General features: G+C 35.8%; 3 protein-coding genes across 6 annotated transcripts in view; 2 read left to right on the top strand and 1 right to left on the bottom strand.

Moving 5' to 3' along the window:
- Positions 1-21,299, bottom strand: part of LOC139119244 (choline-phosphate cytidylyltransferase A-like) — a 28,020-nt gene extending 6,721 nt beyond the window's left edge. The window contains exons 1-4 of one of the 4 annotated variants that reach the window (XM_070682939.1): positions 21,152-21,299; positions 17,470-17,673; positions 5,797-5,911; positions 5,036-5,146 (exon numbers count right to left, since the gene is read on the bottom strand). In XM_070682939.1, the coding sequence (XP_070539040.1) occupies positions 5,036-5,146; positions 5,797-5,911; positions 17,470-17,565 (322 nt within the window). In that variant the 5' untranslated portion in view covers positions 17,566-17,673; positions 21,152-21,299. Of the gene's footprint in view, positions 1-5,035; positions 5,147-5,796; positions 5,912-13,361; positions 13,539-14,892; positions 15,369-17,469; positions 17,674-18,415; positions 18,640-21,151 lie in introns of those variants that run through there. The other 3 variants (XM_070682940.1, XM_070682937.1, XM_070682938.1) reach the window with 3 other exon arrangements.
- Positions 1,982-5,537, top strand: LOC139119245 (uncharacterized). The gene is made up of 3 exons (XM_070682942.1): positions 1,982-2,230; positions 2,680-2,808; positions 3,143-5,537. The coding sequence occupies exons 2-3, from the start codon at positions 2,724-2,726 to the stop codon at positions 3,394-3,396; spliced, it is 339 nt and encodes a 112-aa protein (XP_070539043.1). The 5' UTR covers positions 1,982-2,230; positions 2,680-2,723; the 3' UTR covers positions 3,397-5,537.
- A 256-nt stretch (positions 21,300-21,555) lies between the features above and the next one.
- LOC139119242 (DNA polymerase alpha catalytic subunit-like) overlaps positions 21,556-23,808 on the top strand; it is a 46,635-nt gene continuing 44,382 nt past the window's right edge. Inside the window, exons 1-2 of the mRNA XM_070682936.1 lie at positions 21,556-21,686; positions 23,542-23,660. Of these exons, the coding sequence (XP_070539037.1) occupies positions 21,644-21,686; positions 23,542-23,660 (162 nt within the window). The 5' untranslated portion in view covers positions 21,556-21,643. The remainder of the gene's footprint in view (positions 21,687-23,541; positions 23,661-23,808) is intronic.

Genomic DNA, 23,808 nt, shown 5'->3' with positions numbered 1-23,808 from the left:
AGGATTGCACAGTGAATGAACTCAACGCTGCCCACGTTTGTCAACACAAAACCTAATAGATACTTGATAATGGGAGTTATTTCTGGGTCTGCAAATTATGTTTCAGAAAATTATAACTTCTTCCCACTTTCATTCTAGCCGTGCAAACCATCGTGTAAACTGTGCATGTTGATAGATTTTAACCCTTTACACACCAGGCTATATCTAACCATCTGTTGTGTCTTGTAACATCCGTTTCCAATAGTCAATATGCTGGATATTTTTATTGGGCTTGCCAATTTTTTAAGGTAATCTTTGACGTAGTATCGCATCTTAGAACTTCTAAGACAGAAACTTGTTGGTGTATTGCTGTATCTGTTAACAAGACACCCACCAAGAGAGCAGCAGATACAAAGCCTAAAGGCATGCATATGCAGAAAAGACAGCAATTTCATCAAGAAATGCTTTTATCCTCAAGAAGTATGCACCTGAAAGATGATCTGAAAGTTGTTAAAGGGGCAGGTTCTGTGTCTGCTTTATCTCTGAGCAAATTTACTAACTGTGCACAACTTTCAAAGGAGAACAAAGGACTATAATCACATAAACAGTCAATGTCAACAACCACTAATGTGAGAACCAGGGATTGTGGATTTCCCCATTAACTTTCATTCTTATACTCTGGGAATTTAAACCATTTTTTGACAGTCATGGAGTGGGGTCACCATGAAAAGCAAATTGTATTATATTTCCCAATAATGAAAATCTGCAATTGCTATGATTCTCTCTATTAACTATTTGCATAAAATCACATTTATTTCGTTTTTCCAAAAAGAGATTGTAAAAACTTCAGTATTTCAGCTGGTTGTCAAGCAGTCTACACAACCTATAGACATGCTCAGAATTCAAGTGGTTTTTGAGTCCAATATATGTAGAACATACACAGTCCAACGGATCAATGTGCACAATTACAATTCAATCTTTAGCATAAAATTTGTGTTCTAAGACAACACTCAGTTCATTGTCACACTTTGCCTACATGGATATGATGGTTCTTGTGCGTTCGGTCACAAATTACAGTGGGTTTCAATTTGGTGGTCACATCTCTGTGTGTTAGAGAGAGTTTTAGCTTCAGAATACATCTTCTGACATTAAGCTGTTACTGCCACTGAAAACAGCTACATTGTCGATCAAGTGCAATCACCTGTTCGGCTATCTGTCCAGACAGAGTTGCTCCATGCTGGTCTACTGTTGCTAATCAATGGGTTGGTGACTTTAAAAAGTGTAGCGATACGCCAAGCTAATCAATTATATTGTACATACAATGTGTCTGTTTCACAGACAGACTTGTGGCACTGAATTGACACCTCTGTAAAATGCTGCAGCAGGATGGAAGCCCTGAATTGCATTTTTGCATCGATACCAAAGTACATCACTTGTAATTACTGCAATATTCCATACAGTAACTATTGCTTTGATGTTCTGTATTCATGCCTAAGCTACAGAAATGTCAGACAGCTGCAAAGACACTGTCACTGATCAACATTTACCTTCCTAAACAAGTCATCAAAGATTCCATGGAAAAGTGGGGAATTTAATGGACATTGATGTATACAAGAACATGTGTAAAACAGGGTCTCAAATTAGCAATTTTTCAACCAAAAAGTATGAGTTGTGGACACCAAATCGTGTTAGCTTGAGCACGGTCCCTTGGACCCTGGCTTGTGACAGCATTACTGGATCAACTATTTGGAAGTAGGTGTCTGCATGAAGGAAAAGAATTCCAATGTGATGGTTGTACAGACTTATATCGAACCATCTGAAAGTAGGTTAAAGTTCAGCTTAAAATGTGATAAAGTTTGTGGGAAGTTTACTGTGCAAGGCCCAAGACGGCATACCTAAATACAATACCGTTGTACATACTGCAACGGAACATAGGGCATTCAGTTAGGTTGAATGTCACCCTCAACAAAATTGCCTGTCAGAGCACAGACAATTGAAGAGCGCATGATCAAGGTTCATTGTACATTCCCGGATGTGTACTGAAGTGGAGTCACGTTGTCACTGATTTTTGCCCTAAGTTTTGGCCCCAGTCAAGTACCACAGTCACAGTCTATTTAACACAATTTTGGCACCATTTGTGTTCATTAGGTTCATAACATCTGTTTTGGCTCTGTTCTTGGTTTAAAAACGACCCTTTTTTGAGGCCTGGACAAACACGTGGCTGGATTACGCGACACAGAACGGTCACATGGTAAGTACTTTTTTCATTCATGACAAGAATATCACATTTCCTTCAAGTGTTTTTGTATACTCAGCCAGTAATCACAACCGGAACAAATTGTTCAGTACATCAATGGTGCACATGCGTAAATTATTAACTTTCACTTTATAATAACAGGAAATACTACTCTAATACTTGAAATAAAAGATTCACTTCTGAATTTAATGGTAAATAACAGCATATAAATCATTTCAGTAAAGTGGTTTAGTTCAACTGAAAGTAAATCTTCTGTATTGCCATACCAAACTAGCAAGACAGACCATTTTAATTCATACTATGGAAAAAACCAACACCAAGAACAAACAGGAAGTTTGCCATAGTAAGTGAACCAGACATGAATCAAAGAGTATGACACAACAATTCTAAGGAATGTACTCAAGTGCTGATATACACTCTATGGTATATTTGCTCTGTCATAGTACACCAGTGACCTGTAATCAACCTTCAGAGATTTACGGCATCTATGGCATCATTAGGTGATGGTATGTACAGCAAAAAGGGCAAGTTGATTGAACACTTGAATGAATTGGATAAAGAGATTAGCGAAGGTAAGGCTGGGTGAAATCTTAAATACTGAACACTCATTGTAGGTCTCTGGTTTTGTAAATTATGGACATTAAAAGATTTGATTTTCAAAGTCATATATCCCCACATATGACATGTCCTCGTAAGTGTGAGTCATTCATTGAAAAGTCACACATTGATTGACTTTATAAAGTATCTGCTGCTGTAGACACAACCTGTGAAGACAATAACCACAATAAAATATCTTATATTTATCTTCAAAGGTATCTTAGTTTATATAAAAAGTTTCCACATCAATGCTTCCACCATTAATGACATTGGTTGATAATGGTAATTCCATGTTTTCACTTTTCTTAGAGGATTACTTGCGGATGATTCCACTGTGTCAAGGTCTGGAGCCACGCATTCATAAGAGAGACAGGGAACAGTTGGAAAAGGGAAAGAATGGCCACCGCCGTGCTTTCCAGCTATTTGAGATGCTGATGGAAAGGGGTCATTTGTCCTGGGACAAACCAGATGTTCTTATTAAACTGTTAGAGGACACTGACCAACACAGACTGGCTGAAGAAGTCAAGACCCGATTTGAGAAGGGTTTTGCCAGACATCTTTAGGATGAAGAACTCAAAGCTGGAGTCCAACCTCAACAACGAAATGCCAAGTCTAGAGTGTGAACCATTAAGTAAATCATGACCAATGTTGAAGAGGGCATATCCAAGAGTAGACCAACAAAGAAGGGGGCAAGATATTTACATATCTACGGGAAAATCTATTTAGATGTAGTTCATCCAATGGAGAAACAATACTGCTTCCTGACACAAATGGCACTGTTTGAGTACCTCACTTTTATATCATTGGATCTCCAAGTACATGTATGCTTGACTGGAGTCTATTTAAAACTATGCAGATTGAGTTAAATAGGTCATTGTTGATGACACAGTCCCTGCCAAGAACTAGGAAGTCATGGACAAGTCAGTGGACATTTCCATGTACCAGACAAGACAGGTATAAGGCAGGGTCAAAAATTAATAATTTTTTCTACTGAGGAGCATGATTTTTCTGTGTAGATGCGAACACTAAATGATGTAAGCTGAGAACATCATTACAGGGCTGAGCATTTGCTGACAGGAGTTGTGAAAGAGATCTCCATTTGATGCTTGTGGAAACTTATTCCAAGTATTAACCCTGTGAGTACTGTAAATTTTCCCACAAAAACTTTTAATGCAACATTTTACGAATTTTTATGAATTTTTCAAAATTTTATTATAATTTTGAAGCAAATAGACATCACATTTCAATTTCAAAATTTTAGGAAAAATCTAAAAAACTTTGATTGGAGTGTATTTTGTAAAGGCGATAAATATTGACTTTGGCGCTCAACGGGTTAAATTCAAGTTATGTGAAAGTAGGTCAAAGTTAAGTCAAAATGAAATTTATTCAGACTTCAATTGAGGGGACTAACTACCGCAAGTACAAACTCAACAACAAAATGTTTTCAGTTACTGAATCTCTGAGAGCTGATTCAAAAATGTCCAAGCTACTCTAGTCTCCCCAAGCACATTTCATGCCATACTGCAAAGTGCTTTGTTATTTCCCCAGCATTTACCAAACGATATGCATGTGAATGTGAAACTTAACCTAACTTACTTTGCTCATTTTTGACTGGCAGCAAAATCGTATCAAAGCAAAAGAAACACGGAGACTGTTTAAAATAGACTTGAAAGAATGACGTGCAAGCAGCATGCACAAAATAATAATTACTAGAACAGAAATGATTTTCTAAAGAAGGTGGATGCATTATCATGCTAACCTGTGCCAAAAGAATGAAGAAAACAAAACACAAATAACAGGAAAATCTTTCTCTACAAAACCATAATGATCATTCCATGAGCAAATACTATTACAAAATAAATATTTTTTGAAACCTCTGTTGCACATAATTTTCATGAGCATTTTTTTCAACACAGAATTTTTTTTAAAGACAAACGTCTACTGAATCTATACAAGTTACAGAATTCTGGTATGAGTGTGGCCCACTCATGTCTCATTAGAAGACCGGCCTATTGTTGACCCTCTCACTTTCACAGTAATCTCCCTTCAGTTGTGTTGAATACAGTAGTCCCACAATTGTTTGCTTTCACAGTTGGACCATACCACTTCGCTGGCAGGGAACATCTTGGTAGAAAGGTAGACTCAATATACTTATCTGACACTGCATCTCCAGATCACTTGACTGAAAAATTTTATACTCACCTCCAACTAGTAGGTATACATTTGGGAAGACATTCTTTGCCTGCATCAACGCCCTGGCATGACCAGCATGAAACATATCAAATATTCCATCCGCATACACCCTGATTGGTCCTGAAACAATACATTTTCCATTGTGAAAGCTGGATACATGAAAATACCAGGGAACAGAGTGAGAACATTCCCGGAATACACTCACCAAAGCTGAAAACAGTAATTAGTATATTGCATGTACATGTACAATGTACCTAGACAATCCATGGTGCCTTTCCTACAATGCTATTTTTATGTATTTTTACCTGAGAAATTCATGTTTGTATGTTTCCTGTTTTCTTTTCTGATTAAAGTACGATGTATGGACTACAGCAAGTTACTAAACAGTCAGAGTAAGTTTTAGATTTATCCTTTCATCCAAAAAAGTTACAGTTTATAATTACCAGTCTGAATTAAGTTTAAGAATTGTTCAATTTTAATAAACTTGCAGAACAAAGATCTTCAACCTGTTTCACTTGATATGATGTGTGATCTGTTCAATTCCCATCACCAGTCTGAATATGGATGTTTGTTTTGGAAGCATCGGAATTTCTCCAACTTTTGGATGTTTATCAAAAACTTATATTTTTCACATTTTTTAAAACTATCATGGAAACAAATCAGAAACTATATCTTTCCTGTAATTCTTGAAGGAAATAATTTGAGGAATGTTTACTGATAGTTACATACAAATTCAAAGACAAAGTAAAAAAAAGAATTGATGTACTTACGATCAACATTATTGGCTTTAGCTTGTTCTATTGTAATCGGTGTGCTGAAATCCCGACAGGCTTTTTCATTTTGTGACTCTATTGAGCCAGAAAAATATGCTGGCTTGTATAAAGTCTGCAACAGAGAAAGTGATAGAGACATGTGATCCCAAAGAATGACCAACTTATGCCAAAGTGCATCTCTTCAAATTTTAGCAAAATTTCAAACAGCAGGGGAGACCGTTACCAATAATATATTTAGCTGGACCTGGAAAACTAATACAAATTTACACTCATTTCGTATAGTAAGTAAAATAAAGTTATTAAAGTGACATGTGGACACACTCATTAGTAAATGATTTACATATTTATCCTTATCCTGCCAAGTTCATATTTCACCATCAGGTCAAGTTGGTTAAAATTAGTAAAGCACAACGTGTCCCATATGGTGCATTTTTATAGAAACTTGAACAGCCCCTGAAAATATCTATGTAAACATGATTTACTGACTAAAGCTGCTATAACATACCAAGCCAAGTGGGTGAAAATATGTGTGGTTTTGGCTCAATAACACTTTTTACTGACTTGGCAGATGAGGAAGTGAGACTGTCAGGCAGGAAATAGGTTAAAAACTTCAAGACCTTTTCATCAGAGGTGTTTATAAACAACCATAGACACAAAGCAAATTTCTGAAAACAGATGACAAAAGAATAACATCACTGCCTTGTTGACAAATAAACAGCTTTCTTGCTGGTGTACAATCATAGACAGTCTTCCCCCCTCTACTGTCTATGGTACAATGGATAAACAGTGAAGTACTGTCTGCAAGCAGACTACAGGGTAAATTGAGAGTAGCTCAGAAATGTGTTAAGTATGGTATCAAGCAAACTTGAAAGCTTAAACAACCAATGGTAACAAAATACTGTTGTGGGCTTGTAACACCTGAGCAAAGCGAAGAGCCAGTGATATGATAATGATAAATGCAACTGTACCATGACTGTTTCAATGTTCCTTTCCAAAGTTCTGTCACTTTATATTGATCAAAACGAGTCAGGTACACACACCAATTAAGTTAGGATTTGTATTAGATGATGATGTGATGTCTAACACACTTGTACATGTAACAAAGTACTTATTTCTGAATTGGCAGAAAGGTTGGCCAAAATGTTCAATTTATCTACATAATATAATTTAAGGCAACACATAACAATGTTTTGCCTGTACAAGAACACATGCCTTTGTCCAAACAGTGTTGAAATGTTGGTTGGCTTCCTGCAGCCAATCAGAATGCCTCCTGAATCATCCAATGAAAGCCTTGCAAACAATGTGTATCAGATCCTTTTCGTGAGCACATCATGGCTGACAGAGGAAAATGGGGCAACTTTTCAATGCTGTCATAAATTCCAAACAATGCCCTCCAAATTACTTCAACACCCAACTACAAAGCGATGCCTAGTCATGAACATAAGAGACTGAAGTTGAGAAAGAATGGCATGTACAGGATATCATAATCAAATTTTCCAAATATTTCACTGTGCTACTCTTTATTCAGACACTGTAGAACCAAAATATAGTGGTAAATGAACTACATAACCTGTTTTCTGGCATTTTACTATTATATCATTTGAATAATAACATTTAAGACCAGCCCACTTTTATTTTTTTCTGCTTATTTTATACTGAAAATAAATGCCAGATTTCCTGAGCCGGTAAAATTTTTCCTAAAATGTGTACATTTGTATGAAAACTTTAAAGTGTAGCAAAATGAGGACTCCATGAAAAATCATCTTTTTGATGCATTTGAAAATGACAATCTGGTACAGGGTAATCTATTACAAGGACACAACACTTTGTACATTGTCAATAAAAATAATGTACCACCGTATAAAAGGAGATAAAAATAAGTTCATAAGTTCACTGGTTTATAGACAGCAATGAAAAAGAAGCATCGAGAATCAAGCCAGTAAATCCACACAGATGTGGTATGGGACAATGAATGAGGCATTGTTGAAGTGTACACATTTATATGTATGGGCTGATGACAATACCAATATGCTATGTTAACAGATTAGTCAAAGTAGTCCATCTTTCCAGGTATGTAGCTTTTGAGGCTATGGAGACTAGCATTAGTCATCCATTTTATGTATTAATTTTACAGAAAGAGCTCCTCCATTATCCTCTGTCAAATATTGACTTTTTATGATGGTTCAGGTTGTATGCGCCTCAGAAGTGAAAGACTTAAAACTTTTGCTCAAACCTTCCTGAATGAAACTTTTAACCATCCTCTTACAAAATCAACAATATAAATCAGGAGTCACCATGCAAAGTTTGGAACAAGCGAAACTAAGTACTAAACATTTTTGCGATATTGCTATCTATGAAATTCAAAATGGCTGCCATTCCTGTGTTAACTCAATGGGAGAAAATTAAATTTTGGATTTTCGAAAAACTGAGCCAGTGAAAGTTTTTCCTTGCTCAAAGAACTTTAAAATGAGCCCCCACAAGTGGTATATCAGAAAAGAATTGTAGAAATTTGAGAATCAAACTATCTGTCCCCGAGGCGCGTTCTACCTTAACAAAGGTCTATTGTAATTAAGTCTACAGTACTTAACACAATACATATTTGATAGTGTTTTAACAGAAATATTGAATTTATCACTGGTGCTGGTAAGAAATCTTGATGTTTGAACATTTGGAAGAGATAGCCTAAATAAGAAAGCTAAGGTGTAAGCCCACAACTTCAAAATTCAAATTCAACATTTGTTTCAATTGTTTTGCATATCATTATAATACTGTATATATAAGCAAACAGGTCAGCCTTATGGTGAATTTGAAATTTGCATATAGCTGTTTGTCTGCTGAGCTACTACAAGGTCAACTCAAGGTCATATCTTATGCTTTGATCTATATCAGGTAGTTTGTGTGCATTTACAGGGTGCCATTCAGTGATGAAATTTCCAATGTATACCACATTGTATGCTAATTCATTTGTCAGTAAAGTTGGCTTAAAAAATACAGTAAAATCCAGGAAATTCAGGCGATACCAAGTTTTCTCTAAACCCTATTGTCAACATGTTTTACCTTACATGAGGCTGGAAATGCAAACAATTGGAATATCACATTATTGAACGGGTAAAACAGGATTTCATGCCGAGGCCAATGACCTTTCCTGAAGAGGGTCATGGTGTACATTGTACATGTTCATGTATAGGATGTACCTTCACCACATATATCATTTAATTGTTTTGTTGGAGTTTAATAACAAGCTCTTGTAGTTAAAAGATTCATTATTATAATCCCTGTCACTTGCAGTCATACAAATGCCTTTGCTTACAATTGACTCTGCAGCAGTGATCATTGTCCTTTGTGATGGACAACACTTAGAAAATTAGCCACCAATTTGAACATGAAGGATATAAAATGTGGAAACTACTACTGTCCTTTTTATTCCAGAGTAGAACCATTGAAAAAGATGCAAATGAATAGTGTTAGATTTGCGAATCCAAAAAACCCATGTGCAAATCAAATACGTGCCTGCCAGTTTTGCCTGGGTTGATAATTGCCGGAATTCTCCGTGACGCATCATTTAATGGCCAAGGCTTTACATCTCGCATTGGCCAAGGGTATGAACCAAGGTTTATTTTGTGCTTAACCTTTCAAACGGCCTAAATCTGGTTGAAATTTTGGAAATCAAAAAGCAGCAATGAAGAAAAGGTGAAGCTGAAGGTGTGTGCACTGCTGTAACACTGACAGATGGGCCCTTTCTTATTTACCGTTTAGAGAGACTCATGCAAATCCAGTACTATAATGCTACAACTATAGACCCTACAGTACCTCTGAAGAGCTACACGTACAACCACCCAAATTTAGAATAAAATGTGAGCATCATTCATGATTTCAGTGTAGTTGGGTGTTTATATAAGGATACAATGATTACAGAAACATTTTTTATCAAAAATGTTCATATTTATAAATCTATCATAAACAATTTTTTCACTTTTGTTATGACTAATAATGCCTTCTGCCCCTATAATGAATAATGAAGGACACAAACTGTTGATGAATATGACGTTATTGGAACAGTAATATGTCTTCTTATACAACCTTGTCAGGTGCATTGTTCAGTAGCCTTGCCTTATAATAAGATAATTGCCCTACGGATAAATGCCTGCAAAGGGTTGTCATCTACAAAGTGTTGTTTTATGGGTACATGTACATGTTTGAAAAAAACAAAAAATGTATTTGAAACATCCTTTCAAGCTGATGTTCATGTTCAAACCAATTTGAGAATTCAACATTTGAAATTACATGTACATGTATGCTATTGCATTTGATATGAACTGTTTCACATTTGAAATGTGTGGAAACATGCAGAAACATGAACATTGACGATTTGTTTAAAGTATACTTGTACCTATTTTGTGCATAGTATGTTACTATTTGAAGGTGAAAATACTGAATCTTTAAGGATGAAAAATCATGACAATTAAAATAATAAGATTAAATATTATTAAACTTCAGAGTAAATATAATTGTACTTTGCCATTAATACATTGTGAGTATCAGAAAGCAGAAAGGCAATGTAATAATTCTATGTGGAGCACTCTATCGTAGAAATTAATGGAAAATGTTTGTTATAGTAGTGAGTGGGGGATACTGAGCCTTCCAAAACAAAATGATTTGGAATTTTTGAATGAAATTTGCTGCTTGCCAACTGTGACACCTCATTCCCAGCATTGAAAAGCGCTAAAAATATTCAGATTCCTTGAGAGTGACGTCAGAGCATTTATGCAAATTAGATTAATTTCAGAGTGGCCTGATCTGTAATGTGCATGTACAGTTAATCCAAACTGTCTGTGTAAACATTTAGAAATCTTTCCAGTCGCAAGTATCAAGACAGATACATGTATGATCGCTTGGAAAGATATTTTATACTCTATAACAGTGGTTGTTCTATCTATTGCAATAGACTTTTTTCTGTGCAGTGTGCCAAATTTAGTTCCTTTGTATGACCAGCCACCATGATACTGTGGTTACATTTCAATGTCACGTGCAGTGAGTTATGTACACTATCAAAGATTCTGAGTACACTTTATCAAACATATGAAATACTAAAATAAACACTCAGGAGACATGCATAACAGAGAACACTTTCTGGAATGACAAAGTGCCTAGCAACAAATAAACAAGAACGGCATTACATTATCCAGCCCAATTATTTCTGAACCGCACAAATACTTTGTCTTTTGACTTTCATCTCAGAAGTTTTCAGTGCATAGATTGTTGTCCTGGCAACCACAGAGACAGCTTTCTGATTTTAGGAGAATTTTACAAGGATTTTAGACGGATGAAGGATTTGCAATATCACACTTGAATCAAATGGTATATTCACTATGCTGGACATACAAGCGTTGATTTTGCTGGTCAACTTCCTGATGAATTTCAGTCTTGTCCTGCATCAGACTGTCCATTCTGCTTTTCAAGTTGATAATAATTACTACTGGTAATAGCAAATACATTTGTACTCCAATTATTGTTTGCTACCTTATTATATTCTATCTTCACTTCTTCAATTATATATATATTGCGATCTAATTACAATCTCCAATAGTGAAACGTCATGTAATCAACCAAGACATTGTTGGTGTTTGGTTTACATATGCAATACAGGATCCCTGTTGCATCGACAATTATAATTAAACCACTAATTTACTGCCCTCAAAAGCAAGAGTTTAAACCAACCAAACCATGACATCTATTAGAACCTTTGAACTTCATTTAAATACTGAATTTCTGTTTGGATGTTTATATGGTCAGAACAGTTTGCATCTGTAGATACACTGTACAGTATATACAGTGAAACGTGTCTTAACTGAACTGAAACTGGAAAGCTGTCTAAACTGAACCTTTTTCCCAGTCCCATTCCAATAAAACTCTATGTTAAAAGTACTTATATAAACCTACCACCTCTCCAAACCGAACAAGTTTCTCAGTCCCAGAAGGGTTAGGTATACAGTAGACAGGTTTTACTGTACCAGATCTCCTGTTTTCATAGGAGCATTGTGAAAATTACTCAGACATTCAAATGAGTGTAACAACCACAGAATGTTGACATTTGGGTATTTAAGTTTCCTTATCTTTACATCATAACATGTAGCATAAGTTATCTTAACACTGTATGCTGTTGACACCAATTCACCTTAATGTGTTGGTATTTGCTTGTACTTGTCCTGTCACAGTACGGCTGGGTACACAAATACTCAGATGTACATACAGGTGTACCAGGGTATTACCTAGGTACAGTACTACAGGTTTGCAGAGATACAAAAAATAATTCATGGATGAGCAGACTGGTTATGACTCATCTCAATGGACATTCTCTGGGGAAACGCAAAGTTTTTTCATATTTTTATCGATATTTCACTGACTAGTAAAGTTACATTCATAATCACACATACATTCTGTTACTTTGCCAAGTCAATGATAACAGCTGATAGAATCACAGATCTATACAATCTCTGCTAAGCATAGATAATGAAGAATGTTAATTTGGCCAGACTAACCCTACAACAAAAATGGTGTTTTGACACAACTCAATGATGGTAGAATGCGTCTCAAGAACAGATATTTGAACTCTAAAATGTTTACAATTCTCTTCTGATCTACCACTTGACTTGTGGGGGCTCATTTTAAAGCTTTTGGAGTAAGAAATATTTTCACAGTCTCATTTTTTTCGCACATTTCATTTTTCCCCATTGGATTAACAAATGGATAGTGGCCATTTTGAATTTCATATGACTCTAAATATTGTTTCTCCAGTGCCAAACTTTTCACGGTGACACCTGATTTTATTCTTGATTTCATAAGAGAACGGTTGAAAGTTTCATTTAGGAAAGTTTGAGCAAAAGTTTAAGTCTTTCACTTTGAGGCATACTACTACCTTAAATAAGAAGTGTTCCAACAAACTGATAACATCAAATCATTACAGTGCAATACATACTGTGACCTGAATACCTGCATTGGTGATGTTCCACACAGCAGATATCTAATATTGTCTTTTTGTTCGGAGACCACCTCTTATGATTTTCAAACTTGGGGTCTTTCAGCAGGATGTGTCCAACAAGACTCTACTGGTCTAAAAAGTGTGTGTACGTATTTGAAAATATGCTGAGAACACACAGATTGCCAGTCTTTCCATTGTAAAGATCAAAAAAGTTAATATTTTGCCCACACACAGAATGGCTGCCATTTTGAATTTCACATACTGGTAAATTTTAGGAAATGTCCCTCTTTAATACCAAAAAATTTGCACAGTGTACCATGAACTTTCCACAAAACATGAAAGAGAAAACAGTTGACTACAGTGTGAGTAAAGAGTGCGAAAATTTGAAGCTTTCTTTTTGAGGTGCATATTACCCTAACTTCATACAGTTTACATGAAAACACTGTTATTTTAGATCATATTATAAATTATTAGAAATTAGACATTATTTTAAATTACCTTACATCTAGCAATATGGTATGGTCAAATTTTACAACCTGAAAAAAATCTACGGTAGAGATTTAAAATTAACAGATAGTCTTACTTTTTGGGGTATCACCTGATAGCTGACTGACCTCTCAGCTGGATAATGATATTGACAATGGCTACCATCTTGACACTGATCACCTAAAGCACCTGGGAATCTGTGGTCACTATCAACACAAAGCATCCTGCTCCAAGTCTTCTCAACTAAAATCCATTCAGACACGGCAGGGAAACGCTAATGTGTAAACAATGGATTTGGGAAATCTTTGATAGGGCTTTGGCTCGATCTGAAGGCGAAATATCCCATGAAACTCCTCTTATGGTGTCAACCTTCGTTCATGATTAGGTGTCAAGCTCTCTGTGTTGTATTTAAATTGTTGGCGATACAACCCCATTCTGTTTGAAAATCTATAAATAAAAGTTATTTAAATTACTGCAATTCAGGTACAGAGAGCTGGTACACTAATTATAAGATATTTTATCACTCGACGTGGGGTCAATTTGAATACAGGTACTGGCATATATGTATTTACATGCAATGTTAACTGCATTATCACATACAAAACACCATCCGCCTAACCAGATGTTTTCCAAAAGTGAAACAATTGATGTTTTTCAGCTCCATATGTAAACTGACAATACATAAATAAACTAACTGACAAGAAATAAAAAATTAGGTATGTTTTGATGCAAATTCCAAGGTAAAATAAACCTCTTTTGACCCTGCACATTTCCGCTCATTGTGTCAAATTCTGCCTTTATTAGTTTTTACAATAAATACAATAATACTCCATTTAAAGGAAATATTTCATCAGCATTGTCTATCAGCAGCACGTTATGCAATCAAAAATTGCATGACAAATTTCAAATCATGAATAATGATCATAAAAACCACCTTTCTGGCAAATGCATATGACCTTCAGTACATATCAAAGACAGTATTTTGGGGTATATTTTTGTATGGGGATAAAAATCTAGATCAGTGCTTTGTGTATTATCATCCTCCAATTTTGAATGCATCACCACACAACAGTTAAACCCCGGCTTTACGGGTATATGTACCTTTTCTGTCAAACAAATAAAATCCAAAATCGGCATGAAGGACAGTAAATATTGCTTGTTTTTCTAAATTTTTTGAAGCAGAAAGCATCAAGTAAAATTCTGACATAAAATTTTGGAAGTATAAAGGCAATATCTGCAAATGTTGTGTACAAAATTATAATAAATTATGCATTTCTGAAGGTCAATGCCCTTTGGAATTTTCATTCACTCATCAAAAGACGAGGATTTCACAATTGCATACATGGATTTTTTTCCTTAATCTCCCTTGGTAACCAAGTAATCAATCAATATGCTGAATTACTAAAATCTGTCTGCCTCTATGTTAAAAAATTTTGAATCCAAAAAAATTATACAAGGCATACATTGTATAACACGTGCCCAGTATCATATAACCAAGATCAATTTAACATTGGTGCTGATTGATTTTGGAGAAGCCAGGATACTGTGAATATATTACAATGAGCAATGAATATAGGCATTTTTATCATAGAGATAGAAGTCATGACTAGAAATACAGGGATGCTTACAGAGTCATCCGGTTCAGGCCAATATGGCTTCTCACTGCATTCATAGAAAGCACCTGCATCAGAATTATCGGATTCATAGATCAGATCCACAAATTCATCATCTGTGATCTCACCATTCGTTGCCATAGCTGTTGGCCGCTAATCAAACCTCTGATGGAGAAGATGGCGTGCACGCTAGCCCCTCTCCATGTTCATGAATACACACACCCACTCTGCCACAGTGCAATGGCCGCCTGCTTGTGTCAGTCGACAATGAAATGTTTTCTTGGAAACAGCTGATTGCATTAATAATTCATTAGCATGACTTCTTAAAACACTAACATCTGCACAGCAATTACTGATTCAAAATCCTTTATGAGAGAAATTCCATCCTCCAAACAGATCATGCTATGTAAATTACTGAAATCCAACATTTACATATTCAGTATGACATCTATTTATAGCGAGTTTTCAGGGTTGACATTTGTATTGTTGGCCTGGTTCCTCAATGTGCACAGGTGTTATCATGGTAAAAGAAAGAATGAAAAGAATGAATGACATTGAAAGAAATCCTTGAGTATTTGTAGGAAATGTAAAAAATTCCTTAGAAATATGTTTATACATCAATGTGCTGTTAATGTGGTCTTTGTTAAATTGTTTTAATTTCTGTAAATTGCTCTTTCGACCTGCCACTATGGCGAAACTATCACAATTGCTACCACCATTATTGGCACATAGTATGAGATTTTGTGTACTACTAACTAATCCTACTGAAATATTTCAATAGGAACCAGTCTATCTGTTCAAAACAGGCTGTGAATATTTTCTCCTAACCCTACACCTTCCTATGGTATATATATCTACCACAACACCACTCTGTAAGGGAGTTTTATCATACACTTTTAATCAACTTTTATTATGATTTTTTCAAAATTTAAGGGCAAATTTACTGCAATTTTATCACACTTTATTACATTTTAAAAGCACACATCATTTCTAAATAATTGTTTGTCAGGGACGGCACACCAAAAGCTTAAAAGTCTCAGGACAGGAGCCATTCAGATTTAAACAGATTTGCTTCAGTACTATACTGACAAAGTAAAGTAACAGCTGTGACCTCATTTCACTTTCAAAGCAGAAATAAATTACTAGTAAGATATGACATACACAGGTCTATTAGAGTTCAACTGGTGGAAAATACTTCATTAAATCAATCATAAGTAAAAATTACCGGAGATGTACATGAATAATTGATTTATTCAATATAAATGAAACAGTAACTTTGTAATTAATAATTTCTTTGATTGAACATGACTTTGCTACTAAGCCATCCCAATGTGATGCATAGGTCAGTGCAATGTTGAATTCGAAAACCCAGTTCCTTTTGATTAACTGAAGTACTTTATAGTAAACACGATAAATGGGCTGATGTGCAGCGTCAGCAGGAATAAATATCTATAACTCAATCATGGATATATCATGGGACATGTGAGCAGCAATGATCTAGTTAATATATTGACATTGTCTTTAAAATGATTAAAATTTCAAACAATATTAGTGAGTCAAGTTTTCTGCAAATTTGCAAAAACAAATTTTCTTTTCCATAGACAGATTCTAAGCTTATACGAGGATCAACAGCAAGAGTCTAGCTTTCTCTGATTGGTTCAACTTGAAATCAGTCTAAAAGCAAATTTTGAAGTGACATGTGGAAGAAATAACCAATGAAATTCTGTTCAAAATAAATGATAATTTACTTCACCTGAAAAAGAGTACTTTAGAATGCCACTAGCTTCAGTATCTGTGCAATTTGCATTAAACTGAGCGGAGATAGTCTGCCTTGCTCATTAATTTGCTGTGATTGGTCAATTCAATGTTATATTGGAATCACCCAACTGATGATTGGATAACTGAAATATAATTACCCAGGCTCATCACTGTCTTGCAAGGTCTAATGTGATTGGTAAATTTCTTATTTTTTATTGTTAAACAAGTCCACGACTTTGATAAACAGATGTGTATACATGTATCTTACAAAAGAGCTGCACTGTGGTCAAATCGTAAGATATACACAATATATATGCACAGTCCCTCCACACGCCGGTTGGCAAACATCTATTGTTTTAACCTGTGAAGTACCGGATTAGGAATTGTATGGGCATTGTGGTTTGGCATCTGAATTTCACACCCATTTTCGTCATGTTTTTCTTTTGAAGCCTGCATCAACCATTTCGAAAAATGAACAATCCATTAGCTTTTAGAGAGATCAGTCATTTGGTTTTGTTGTTTTGATTTCCGTAAAACAAAATGGCAGTTACGGTAGCTTGCCTGCATTCCAATGCAGTAAACAGCGTTTTCTCACTTTACAAGTCACCTGATAATAAACTTTTACAACAGGGATCACATGAAATGTGGTGTTTATTTTGGTGTGGGGGTGGATTGTATTCAAACCGAAATGAAGCCCTACAATTACAAACACAGACATCTTATCAAACCATAAAGCGCATCGTAACAATAGGGATCCAGGCGTTTCCCAACCTGTGTGTGGAGGGACTGTGATATATGCAAAGCTGTACAGAAAAGTAACAAAACAAAACTTACCTCACGTAATTTTGGAACTTTGTTTGGAACCCCATTGTCACTTGAATTGGCTTCTGGCGTTGCCCGCCTTTTGCGACTTTTACCACTTGTAGCCATACTTGTTGTCTTCCGCAAATCAATGTAAATGCTAAAATTCACGACCGCGGGAAAGATTTTTTTGAAAAATCTATTTCAATTTACACTATCGAATCATCAGTATCAAACCTGTAAAGAACAAATGGTACAAGGTACATTACATGTAATGCCATAATTGAAAGAAAATTCATTTTTTCCAGAGATACATTTGTATAAACTTTACATGAAAAGCTGGTTTATACTCACCATTCTCTACAGATTTTAACAAGTATCTAATGCGTTTACAGCTAAAATTTTTAACTTTCTTTCCCCCTTTCCTACTCTTTGTGCATTGCATTATATTGGCACAGATTTTAAATTCAACAACTTATTAACTGGTGACATAACGATACCCAAGATTCCGTTTTCTTTCACTACCAAATATATCAAATGTCATTTCTACAGAAATGCTAAGTCTTCTTTTTCCACACCGTAACCTATGAGTGATACAAGAGCAACCTCAAGTACTGTACAAAATTGTCTTTGTATTACTGTAAAATATCTTTGTAGCTATTGTGTCTTAACAGCTAAAATCAAGGGTTCGCTTATGATACAGTTAATCCAAACATTTCCTCACATGGTTACGGAATCTTGGTAGCTAAACTGATTCAATATAAATTCCGTTTTAGCTGAATAAGCATGAAGCTAGTTAAAACTAATTTACAGTGTATCTAGGAGACTCTACACAGCATCTTCCAAAGTCAGGTATATGTGATCAGCTCTAGGGAAGTTACAAAACCATGAAATCTAGTGGGGAATGCTTCACATGATTATTAAAAAAACACACATTGCACAATGCTACAATGGAAAAGTGATTACAAAAGTTATTTACCCATGATAAACAAATATTTTTACACTCTTTCCGTTAAATGATTCCTGCCCTGCTTGTCGAAACAAAACTTTTGTCCTCTGTCCTTAAACTACTAGATGGTCAGTGGACACAATGAAACACATGGTTTGCTGAAATGATGAACTTTCCTCTTGGTGTAGTGCATTGAAAATAATGAACAGAATACCTCTAGATGGACTAATGGCATTCATGAATGAAAATCACCTGATCAGAGAGAAGGTCAAAGGACTTCTAAAGTACAAGATACTATGATGCAATCAGTATCGTTGGTATCAAAGTTCACCATTCACAATTAACACTGCAGCACCACTGGCACACCAACAACATCACCTCATAGGGTCAAAGGTCACAATCCTGGCATTGTTTACATATGAATGGGATCGCAGCCTGGGATTCATGTACATGGATTATAAGCCATTACCTATGGTATCACATGAGGTCATCTATGAAATCACATCATAATATAATCTATTGTGTAATGGAAAGCTCAACTAATGGAATTGAAGTTTTCATCAAAAGTCACTGCAGAAAGTTAAAAGTCAAAACAATTACACATTTCTTTGTAAGATTTTTTCTTAATCTGCTTATGGGAATACTACACATATAGCCATTTCAATCAGTTAATAATTAAAATTAATCAGTACTGAAAGACTTTAAATCTATATAATCATGCTAGAATAGAAAGCTGTATCTAAGCTGTATCTTCTCAAAGAGAAACAGAATTCATATTTCATGACAATACGAATATGAATATGAATCAAGGTCAAAAGCAGCAAAGGTTTAGTACATACATGTTCTGTCACTGGCTATATGCATGTCTGGAGTTGAATTCAAACATATTCTTCAAAGGATTGTGACCTCATGGTCTTGGAAAACTATGATGGCAGTGAACAAGTGTGCGTTCTGTAATAATGACTTTCTTTGCATTTTAATATCACAGGGAGTGAGAGTATTTGATGTGTATTTCTGTTTACTAATAAAAAATAATTAAATGTAATCTTGAGTGTCAGGTATAAAAGATCAATTAAAGGCCTAGCACTGTGGTTTTGTTATTTTTTTTTCAGGTTTTTGTTGCGTTTGTCAGTAAGAGATTCCAGGTCTACTTTCCCTAGTATGTAGAAATACTAAGAACTCGGCTTGTCAATATTGACTAGATCATGAGTCTTGTTTTGTAAAGTGTTGATAATCAAATATGTAGGTCCAGACTTGAATTCAATCAATTAACAACATTAATGCACCTCACACACCAACAGACCACACTGACGAACCAAATACTGGATATTGCAAAATACTGTAGGCCTATCGAAGTGGACCAGGACACTGTTGTTGACACATGGAACAAAATTACTAGAAAACTATCACAGTTACATTTACTTAAGCTGTGACTACTTGCCAAAAAGTATACCACAGTCCCTCCCCACAAAATTTTGGAGAAACTGTGATTACACTAATAGTGATATTTACCACAGAAAGGACCTTAGTTCCTAACCTGACGATGACTCAAAGTTTTTGCTTTGTCTGGCTTCAATATAATGCTTTACACAATGGTCTGCTGGATCAGCTGATTTCAGTTTTGGCTAGGCTGACTGCTGAAGAGAAAGATTAAAACTTGTGACCCCCTTACTCAATACATTTTTTAATATTAAGCATGTTTACTTGAACTAAATCAGTTACAAAATTTTCATGAGAATCTGTACTTGGCAATTTATTAATTTTTATTTGACTAATTTACATTCTTTCCTCATAAGAACCGCTCCTCTGTCAATATTTATACCTTTGAATTCACAACAAAACTTTTCGATTCATGTTTGATTTTTGGTTTCATTTTGACTGTCCTGCAGTAACCAGGCTTACAACGCTATTTTTACATATAACTGTATAGCGGCACTTGTGCAAGCATAGTAAAACTCAATTGTTTGTAGAACAACTTACATGTTACAGTAACAAATAATAACAAACATATGCAGGTATCAATATAATTTGTCACTTTTATTGCAATCTGGTAACAGATTAATCATAAATTATTCCAGTCTGTATGCCATGTAAATTGTGAGTATCAAAACCAATAGCAGCACATTTAAGTTGGCACGATTTAGTATTTCATTGGTATGCTCTACCTCCATGGTATCTACGAATCATCAGCAATCTTTTGGTAGCTCCATGATCAGAGATAGTGCTTGCCAGAGCTAAACTGAACTGAACTAGTGAAACGTGTACTTTGCGGAAATATAATGTCACATTTGTAGTTAGCTTTGAGTATGCACGCACAAGTGTGCTGAGTGGCCAAGGCTAGTGTTCTGAACATTGTTGACTGACAGTGCATTACTAAAAAACATTACGTTTCATTATTGTCGTATGTTGTTTACAGCAAAAATGAAAATATCGATTGTAATCCTGGGTTGTTTTCCTGTCGTCTCGGTCACCGTTAGACAGGGGGAAGTTTACAGTAACATGATTTACTGTATTGAATCGCAGGCATATAATCGATCAGCTCGCCATTTGCAAGAAATAACAATACGACAGTGTATCATCACCTACAGACGACTGCTATCCTTCACACAACAACTACGATGCTACTGTTCTATTGACATTGACGAAAGTTGTGGCATGTACATGCGCCGCTCACATTGGGAATGGCAATATAACGAGGAAAAAATCTCAATAGTTGACCAAACACTTCATGAAGTTGATCGAAACATTACGAAATGTTACGCCCACCTTAGCAATAATTACTCTGGATAGGGAAATCTTGCTGGGTCCACGGTCCTTCACAAAAGAGCCATAAGCCAGCTTGCAGCTGACGACGAAAAGCTATTATCGTCACGGATGGGACACGTACCTACGAGTAAAAATCTAACCTTTGAACCCAGGAATAATCTAATCGATCGGCCTGGGTATGTCAATGTCCTGTCGCAATATCCAGATCCCAAAGGCTTGGAGCATATCATGCAACATTTTTTTCATTGTGTCGTATCAAGACGCAATAGTTAGTTTATTAAAAATAATGTGTCAATATCCATAGTTTTTTACTAGATCACCGAAATATTTCTTTCGATATTTTACGGTAAGTTGAACTTCTCGTACTCGTTAACCTTTGACAATGTGCCCTCGTCGCTGTTTTGTATTGAAAGTGGTTGCGCCCAGGTCCGATTATAACCGAAGTCTTTCGTTTATTTTCGGAGTATCTCGCGCCATTTTTAAGTTTTGAGTATGGCGCCTACACCAGATGATTGCGACCAACAAACTGATCAAGGTAAGTTCAAACGTTTATTATGGAAACGTGTAACTTTGAAACTATGAACAACCCATGTAAGACTACCTTGGTGTTTTTAATTCGCCATTTATAACGTCTGGCAAGGTCAGCCCGACTGACCAAGATGATTTTGTTCTTCTTGATCACGAACTTTGACAGTCGCAGCATATTGCCTTCTATTTTTACATCCATGCTTCGGTTCATTCATTCCGCAAAAATTGTTTCCCCGTTGCAGTTATAATTAGCACAGGTACTCTTTTTTAAGGTCTACGATCAATCCGTGACAAATCAAGGTCAGCCTATTTACCGCAACGAGATTTCCAAAATGGAATTTGAAAATAGATTTTTTGTTGATTTTTCTTGTAGGCTAAAATCTATTGAATATTAAAACATACTCATATTTCTATTTCCTATTTTCAATATCAGCGTATGATTTCGAAATAAGCATAATGGTAAAACCGGATAGCAGATTGCGGCTAACGTGATGTCTTGTTCATTCGTCAGCCCGATGTAAAGTGAAAATAGGAAATGTACAGTCTATTTCCTATTTTCAATTTGGTGCAGACATGCGCACTGGCATGCTGCGTTGCTGACACAGACACTCTGTAACTTAGTGACATTCATGATCGACTCACCACATCAGCCAGCAAATGGATTCGTATTTGGATTTGCTCGTTACAAAGGGGTCATAAACCTGATGGTGGTACTCTCATGGAAAATGGATACCCAAGCATGTTTCCAAAATAATAGAAAAGCTGGAGATTTTTGTTCATCATCTCTTGGCCTGTGAAAACACGAAAAAGTGGCACTTTTTGGAAAAGTTTATCCATTCATCAATGGGTTAGAATACCACTTTAAAATCTGTTAAATAATTTTCCCAGACGTACAAGCATTTCAGCACTGAGCTGAAAATGAGACTATTTAATAAGGCGTTATCATGTATACTTTTTTCCTAAAAGTTGTCCTTTTGCTTCAGACTGTATAAGTGGTGGTCAGCTGTTAGACAACAACAAAGACTGCATTGATGTGTAGAGACAATGTTATTGGTCTATATATAACATTGACATGGCTGTATGGTGGTATTTGCAATTATCTCACTTACTGATATGAATCCCTTACATTTAATAAGTTGGTAGTTTTTTCAGATGCATATTTCTCCAAATTTTCTCACAATATGGGTGTCTTTTTGTCGAAAATACCAGATATCAGTAAGGGGTGTTTTGAAATATTGCGGAACAACCCTGGGTACCCAGCTTTTCCTATGAGTGCCAGCATCGCGTACGAGGGTTATAAAAGAGCCTTGCGCATGTAAAAATGGTCCGCTATGTATGATTCAAGAAATTTATCAAACCAAACCAATGCCTGAGAGAGCTGCTTTCTTCTTGGTACAATTTGTCGAAGCCCCACCTCTTGTCAGGGCCTCGTTGCGCAAACAAACTTAGACTGTCGACAGTCCCTGGTGCCTTTTCTTTTCTATTGTTGTTATAGTCTCTCACACATACGGGTTTGGGGTTGTGGTGGGCCCGGGACTGCCAGCGTAGTGCCGAAGGTACGATTTGAGAATGCTGCAGGCATGACGGCAAATGCTGAAGGCTTGTGCCAAGAAATCGACCCTCAGACTCAGCCGTGTCAAGTGCTTCTGCAGTGACGAAAATGGTGTAAACGACTGTCAACAGTCTCAACAAACTTAACCATACGTTTCTTTGTTATCAAGAGTGTCAGAGGCTGGCCATGATTTGTCACAGATTACGATCACTTATTCCCGTTTGTGTACATTATTATATGTCCTCTTTGTTTACCTTTTTTATTTCATATTTTTGTTGGGCTTCTTTCTTCATCAATGTACATTATGCAGGTGCCAGTGATTCATTAGCCGCTCGTCGGACAAGGCGAACTCGTACTGACAAAACAGGGAGACTTGCTGCTTTGGAAAGGTTAAAAAAGGCAAAAGCAGGAGAAAAAATAAAATATGAAGTAAGTGCACGCAAAATGTTTATCTTTATTCTGACCCATCACAGGTTTATAAATATTAATTAATAGTAACAAGGTTTGCTTACTAAGAGGCAATGATAGGTACTCTTATTTTATAAGTAAATAGTTTTAACTATATTATACTGGGTAA

Source organism: Ptychodera flava, chromosome 19, assembly GCF_041260155.1.
Source record: "Ptychodera flava strain L36383 chromosome 19, AS_Pfla_20210202, whole genome shotgun sequence".
NCBI lineage: Eukaryota > Metazoa > Hemichordata > Enteropneusta > Ptychoderidae > Ptychodera > Ptychodera flava.
Note: the sequence above shows the minus strand (reverse complement) of the source record. Positions and strands in the feature narration are given on the sequence as shown.